This window comes from Pterocles gutturalis, unplaced genomic scaffold (genome assembly GCF_000699245.1).
Source record: "Pterocles gutturalis isolate BGI_N339 unplaced genomic scaffold, ASM69924v1 scaffold9107, whole genome shotgun sequence".
Lineage (NCBI taxonomy): Eukaryota > Metazoa > Chordata > Aves > Pterocliformes > Pteroclidae > Pterocles > Pterocles gutturalis.
The window spans coordinates 9,135-17,024 of NW_010107972.1; the positions used below are offsets into that span (position 1 = coordinate 9,135).

General features: G+C 39.0%; 1 protein-coding gene across 1 annotated transcript; it reads right to left on the reverse strand.

Moving 5' to 3' along the window:
* Nucleotides 1-6,303: 6,303 nt before the first annotated feature.
* LRRC3B (leucine rich repeat containing 3B) lies at nucleotides 6,304-7,553 on the reverse strand. The gene has a single exon (XM_010072453.1). It carries the CDS (start codon nucleotides 7,392-7,394, stop codon nucleotides 6,615-6,617), a length of 780 nt encoding a protein of 259 aa, XP_010070755.1. The 5' UTR covers nucleotides 7,395-7,553; the 3' UTR covers nucleotides 6,304-6,614.
* Nucleotides 7,554-7,890: the final 337 nt, after the last annotated feature.

Sequence of the window (7,890 nt, forward strand, 5' to 3'; positions counted from 1 at the left end):
TTAAAAAACCATCTCATTTTTCATTCTGGAGCTTTTGTTGGATTTAGCAGCTGTATTCGGACTCACAACCATCTTAAGAAATTTCCTCCAAGAGGCGTAACTATCTCCTAGGAGAAAAACAAAGCCAAACACACAGTAATGCCAATAACCTACTCATTAACAAGTGCAGAAGAAGAGAACAGATCCAGGGACACCCGCCATATTCGCACATTTTACAAACAGGACTGTTTCTTATGAGCTCAAAGGAATTACATCATCCACCTAACCATTTTTCTTTCTAGAAAATCGTATTGCTTTCTGTAAGCCAGAAGGAAAAGAAAAAGTTGTTTCACAAAGGTCTGTAACAGCTTGATATGGTAACCGACGGATTTGACTAAGGGTCTCAGAAAGAGAGGATGAGCTGTGCCAGCATCACCCCATTTTCTTTCACATTGTGTGCAGCTGTTGCTGGGACCGGGAGGGCATTGTGAAAGGCTGAGGACGGAGGTGTACTTGGCTTGGAAGCAGTGTGAATCACGGCTTCAAAACAACAAAGCAACCTGTTTCATGATTAAACAGGGAAAATGAAGGCATCCAAAGGAGTTCCTGTTTCATCTGTGTGCCATGCGTGTGTTCACAAACCTGACACACTCATACACACGACTAACCAGAGGGAAAAATGAGTGAATTTGAGAGATGTATGGATGACCTGAACACATACATACTCATGTATGCATTGGCATCCAAAAAAACCTCCTACTTCATGTATTGCCATGGTACAGCACATACACTCTGTACGTAATGCTCATTGCTTGGTTCCACTCCTCAATTAAGTGACTGAGGTAAACCAAAACGAAAGATGCTAGGGTATCTTCCTGTCATAAGTGGCACTGTGAAGAACACATACTTTCATTAAGTCATCACACCAGTTTTCACTTGAAGAAACAGACAACGATGAAGGAATTTCTTTGTGAAAAGGCTTTAGCCTTGTTTTAATGAAGAACCTATAGAGAAATCCCCATCCTTTTTAGATGGACCACCAGGTGAGCTGTAAGAGTAGTATCAAAGCATCTCGATGTATTAGGGAAGAGCTCTATAAATAACTTTCCCACAGGTGCCCAACGAAAAGCTGCCACTCCTGTAGTTAGCAGTCTTGGCACAACTCAGCACGGGGTGCCCAAACCCTGCAGTTAGCACTGCAATTCACAGCAAGGAGATGCCAATGGTTAAACGTGATTTGATTTTCCTGGGCTTCATTCCCACTCCATGCACGTGAAATCTTCTTGTCCACACAACAAATGCCCCCTCCTGCCTCACAGCAGGGTCTGCATCTCACCAGAGCTGAGAGCATTGGTGCCATAAAATCAAGCTCACTTTCCCTTCAACAAACCCCCGCAACAGCACCTTAGAGAGAATAAGAGAAGCACAGACTTGTAAGCCTGTCCTAGGGAAACCATCCCTGCTTCCTGGGATGAGCAGGGGATTTCCTTCTTGAGAATGGTATCTACAGCAATGTTAGCAGTGTTAAATAACCTCTGGCAACCTTGACTTCCATGAATTTGTGGTTTCCTACCTTTGAATACACTTTTTTTCTCTACAGTATCCTGTACTTTATAATTTAAATGCATGCTCTCTAACAGAAAATATTAACAACAACAAAAAAAAACCCAACCCCTGCTGCCTGGTATTTAATCAGAACTGCTCTATTTTATCTTACAAGAAACTGAGATCAGTCCTTCTCAATTTACCTTTTGTGTACTATTCCAATTTTTACCAGCTCTTCTGGCATCTCATCCCCCTGCTTGGGGATGTTTGATGTCTTCTTCTACAGAAACAACTTAATATCCTTGATTATCTTATTGCCCTTCTCTACATCTTCTGTAGTTTGGAGACTACAGATCTACTTTTTTTGGAGACCAGGAGAACATGAATGGAATGCAACGTTCCAGATGTGGCTTCACGACATATTTTATTCAGTGGTTTATCATGCCATTCCACCACACTGTTTGGCTGTCTATTTCCCTCCTAATAATTTCTGGTGTTTGTCATCGAAGAGCTTCCCACAGTGTCTCCAAGATGTTTTTTTCATTTGATTATAGTCAATTTAGAGAATATCCTTGTGTTCATAGCTAAGGATGTGCCATCTGCAGTACTTTGCAATTATTCACACCAAATCCAACCTTCATTTTATCATCATCTGCTAACTTCAAAATCTGAGAACCTTCTGTATTTCTTCACAGTTAGCTGTAGGTTGGACTGCCCTCACTAACTGTTTATCATCCACAAATGTTATGGGCTCATTATTAACTCCCTTTTCCAGATCACTCAGAAATACGTTGCAAGGCATTGTTCCCATTCCGAGATCTTTGGGACACCTTCTCAAAAATTTCAGTAACCATCTTCCTTCAAGAAAAGAGACAACTTCATCTTACTTTTGTTTCTTATCTTTTAATCAGTAACTAATTTGTAGGATGATTTTTTCTCCTTCTCACATGCTATCCTAGTTTCTTTCAGAACATTCAATCAATCTATCCACTGTGCTCCCTTAGTACCTGATTAGCTCTTGGCCCTTGCTAGGGTGGGATTCCTGTTTCTGATTTGCTTAAGAAAACAATGTTCCCATTTGTGTTGGCCATATTATGGCTTTACATCTAAACCCACCAGATTTTACACCCTCTTCTATTTTGCTTCTTCAGATTTCACTCCTACAATTTAAAGACCATGTTTTTAACTCTTGAAATCTCATTGACTCATGTTTAGCAATACTACCTTTTTTCCAGGTATGAAAAGAGTAGAAGGACACTCTTTTAAAAATCGATTCAGGTTCACTCTGAGACCCCACTGCACATTTAAACATGCTGCAAGACTCCATGATACCTTCAAGCATTTTAGCCTCCATCTGCTCCTTTTACTTTCCCTTTTTTTGCTTGCTTCCTAATACTTCCGATTTGCCCCTTTCAAACTGAAAAACACTGTGGTGGGTTTGCTGTATGGCATCTCAGGTAAACCAGAATTCTCCTCTTTCCTCCCTGGGAAGACCAGAACCTGCACCACCGCACTTTCTGTTCATACTCAGCCCCTGAAAATTATGGCAATTGCAGTGCAAAATCTTGCTATGGAAGATTTGAAAACAAAATGTACATTAATGGTGAAGATATCTGTATCTAATTCTGTACAAAACTGAGAACAGGCTACAAATATAAATTATGAGCCTACATTACACACAGCCAGAATGCACCACCGCAGATCTTACCCACAGAGCATAACATTAGAAAATTAGCAGAGAAAAATCAGCATTAGTTTTAAGAAAAAAGTAACATTAAAAGAGTTATTCTTTACCCTTTAGAAACAAAAAGTAGGAAGTTTTTTTAAAAATCAGGATAGCGAAATGAATCACATTTAACCTTCTGAGCCCTAGCCCTATTTTCGTGAAACATCTTAACTAAAAAGAAAATTAAGAATCACTCTACTATGCATTTCCCTCTTCATTTTCTGTCATATACTATCTCTTGTGAATATGGAAAAATCTATTTCCTTTCATTGTATTTATATACTAAGGTATCACATCTAAAAAGATAAAAATTTACTAATTTTTGAGCAAAACTATTTTGGTAAACAAAATAACTCCTTGATATATCATGCAATCGGAAGTTTAAAAAGTTTGTGCCATTGACTTAGAAGGGGAGTGCATAGGCTTTTCTACAGACAGCAGTTTTGGACACAAATGTGTGCAGTAAACATGATAAAAACAATGGCCTTCACATGCTAAAGTTTTTTATATTTCTTTTCTGCTTCTTTTCAGTGAAACAGAGATGCAGCTCAAATATTTGAGTTGTCAGGATACTGGCACTGTCAAGTCCACACAGCTGAGGAACAGTGATGTAATTAATTTTCCTCGTCAGCTAAATTCAGCTTGATGAGTTTGCATCTATTGGTTGCCTTGATTCTCAGATTTTAAAGAGAGATTTCAGTATTGGCTTTAAAAGAAGAAAGGAAAAGTTTTGCGAGGAGAGAAGTTTGGTAGGGAATCAATTAAAGAAAATCAGTAGACCTGGAGAACTGATATGAAACCATCTCTCCAGAGCCTTTCTACAGAGTACTGCTTAACTTGGTTCAAATTGGTTTTGGTCAGGACTTAAACACGTAGAATCAGAAGCTTAGCTGGGGAAAAACTGTACCAGCTCCAGAACCAGTCTTATGGATCAAGTAATAAGGTAGAAAAATGGAAAAAACTGAAGAGAAATTATTTATAGTTTTGTCAGTCATTTTTGGGGAGAGGTTTGTGGTTTGTTTTTTGGTTTTTGTTTTGTTTTGTTCTGTTTTAAATGCAGCTTGAAAGCAAATTTTTAAAGCCTGCAAGTGTTTTTAAGTTTTTTAAGACTGTCTACATTTTTGTAAATGTTGCTGTTCAAACAATTCTGTACAAATTTTGTGGATAAATTCCTGCATTTAGTTGTAAATAAACAGCACTGTATTCTTGATTACGATAGTACCTCCACATCAGTCCCTTCTTTTAGCCAGTCCCCACTGCTTTTTCTGAAAGTAGCACATTAGCTGGGATCTGAAATATCGCTTGGGGAACAAAACAGAAACAAGACAAATTTTACCCTGAAGGAGATTTTAGAGAAATTAGGAGAATTATATCAGGAATATACTTGGCTCAGCCTACACAGAGGCACTACACATCCCGTTGAGTAGGGTTTCTTATATTGCCAGTACAATATAACATTTTATCTGCTCTGTTCAGATTCACGTGTGTATTTAGCCCCACTGATTTTGGCTCCCGCAGGAGGCCACACAGAGCTTGGGGAGCTGGGGGCGGCACTTTGGCAATGCTGGAAAGTTCATCAAGATAGAGCTTGAAAAAAGGAAGGTACAAAATTAAAACTATGCAGGATGTACAATTAACAGCTTCCCCTCCTTAGAAAATAAAATTTTTACTTAAAGGGGGTTGGGGGAGGGGAGGCATAAATATCAGAGAGCAGATATTTTTTGGACAAACTTCCCTTTACAAACATTAACATTCTACTAATATGCCAAAACCTGTTCATCGAGATAGAACAATGCAAATAGGTAAACTGGTTACAAGCACAGCTACTCAGACAGGACTCAGCCCACAAAGATGACATAAAAAGTTAACTCTATGCACATTTTTAAAAAAAATAAAATCTTTTCTCCATGTTTTCTTACCTGCTTTGGAATAAATTTCAGATATTCTTTAAACAATGTTCTGAAAGAAATAAGATGAACAAGCTCGTGCCCTCTAAAATATAAAATAATATAATTGTAACAGAAATAACGGATAATCTAATGGGAGACATAACTCTGGATTTTTTTTTTTTAATTTTTTAAGGCTGTCCTTTAACATTTGTTTTTGCAAAGCAGCATTTTATATATATTTTTAATCCAACCTTCTGCAATTCATATTCCAATGCCAGTTAGACTGGATCTACAGGAACCCAGTGATGAGTATCATTTTATTATGGCAATAAAGAACAAGAATACATTCTTGTGAATATGTTCCCTTTCAAAACTTCATCTGTGAAGAGAAAACCATCATTTTTTAAAGACAGCAGAACTTTGAAATACCCATTTCATATTCAAGAGTGAGTTTAACTGCATGGGCTTTATATTTTCCAAAGCATTTATTCATAAAATCATGCAAAAATATTTTCTAACACACAATAGAATATGCCAAGCCTATATATTCACTTATTTCAGTCAGCTTTTTAAAAAACGTGGCACCCTAAAAAATAAAGCCACTTTTAGTTACGAACCAATATACAGATTAAAAAGACCAGTTTTATTTAACTTTTTTTTTTTTTTCTCCATCACTAGTGGTACTCTAGTTTGAACAGTACACTAAGTTTGCTCTTGCTTTCTCGCTGTCCTCCCCAGTGCTGGGGACACCAGCCTGAAGCTCACTGGAAGCAGCAGGTAGATGTAAGACGAAAACCCACAGCATTTCCCCACTTACCTCTCTCTGATGTCCTGCAATGCAGCTCCTTCATGGTGGCTCCTCCCCAGTGCTGTCAAAACGCCCTTCCAGTCTTACCAAGCTTCGGTCCCTTACACGTGGAGTCAGGGCACTCTGCTCTCCCCACACTGCTCCCCTCTCCTGGCAGCAGCCAGCAAGCAACCCCAAAAATGGGCTACCATGCACCAGCTCTTTACCTGGTACCCCAAGGAGAGAAGTGCCCTTCAGGGACCCTCCATTCCCAGACCTCTCACAGCTCACTTCATCATCACTCTTCTCTTTGACCTGATCGAACCAAGTGTTCTCTGGCACCAGATAGGTTTCTGATCAAGAAATTACTCTGTTTGACATGGTTGAAATTTAAGCTTTTATTTGGTTTTTAAATTAAAAAAATAAATTTCATTATTAAATAGTGGAATGGGTCTAAACTAATGTTTACATATTAATTCACTTGCTTTAGGATACCACCAGAGAAATAATTAAAGTATACCACCCGGACAAAACTTTCTGTTAGAAAGCTCAATAGTGGCCTAATTCAGTCAAACAGAAAAAAACCCCAAAGTCTTAAAGTTTACAAGGAACGTTAGAAGTAAACCTCTGGTTTTAGAGTCATCCAAATCTAGTTTCCATCACAAAGGCAGTCATTGTATTCAGAATACTATACCACAGTGCTGATGTCATCAGCTTCGTCTGGTTTCTTTTGCCTGCTTGGCAGGGATTTCAAGTACTCAAGGTGCCTCCTTGCATCCTCCTGATTTTGCCGGACGTAGTAAACTACATACGAGATCACCATGGTGAACCAGCCAAACATGGTGACCAGCATGGCGTAATCGGTAGTCTTTTTAGGAAGGTTGCAGAGGTCAGCATCATTGGCAGCGTTAAGGAACGGTCTCCCAGCGTGTTCATCCAGCACAGAAGTCTTGCAGATGACGTTGTTGGCCGTCTCATGGTTGGAGGCCATGCTCCTCAACACCTGCTGCAGCGTGCAGTCACAGTGCCAGGGATTGTTTGCAATTCTGGCTCTGGCCTTTAAGTTGTTGAAAGCATTTTTGTGCACACTTTGAATCCGGTTGTCGGACAAATCCAGAGTCTGCAAGGTTTCTGCCACCCCTTTAAAGGCATGTTCATCTATAAATTCAATCCCATTTTTTGATAAATTGAGGACTCTCAGCTGGTGCAAGTCCTTAAAAATTTCATTGGGGATTGATGTTATCTGATTGGAGTCCAAATAAAGTAAGACTGTTTCTGGAGGAAGATCTCTGGGTATTTCCTTGAGGTTCGCATTGCTACAGCTGACATTCAGACCTCCGGAGTGAGAACAGAGGCAGCCTTTCGGGCACATACTGGCAGAATGAAAGCACAGTATCATGAGGACAAAACTTTGTAAGAGCAGACACATGGAGAGGGAACGAGTTAACCACAGGTCTACCAAATGCATGCTGGGATGTCAGCATAATCACCCGACCATTTCTCATTCAGCCAAAAGTGGTGGGAAAAGGATTGGCAAAGCTGAAACGTGGCTTCATTTTCTTTGGTGGGATTAGTAAAAACTGACTAATACGTGGGCTTCCTCATGGTCAACAGTCTTCTTAGAAGCACACCTACAGGGAGGAAGGAAAACAAGTTCCTTATACCATAAACTCCAATCCCAATTTTGTTTTCATTAAAAAAAAGAAATAAAATTAAATCAATGTGAAGTGTGACACTAAATAAATTATCTGTTATCCTATCAGTGCACCAGAGAATTTATTTAGGTAACTCCTATTAGCATTAATCTGAGTTTAGTACATAAATCCCCAGTACATTTTTAAGAGGATAGACTGCACTTATTACAAATTGCTCAGGTTTGGGCTTTAATACTTATTAGAGGAGGCATTGGTTTGGTTTTTTTTCTAAGACGGCTATAAAACTAAATTACATTTTCCCTTGCTAAA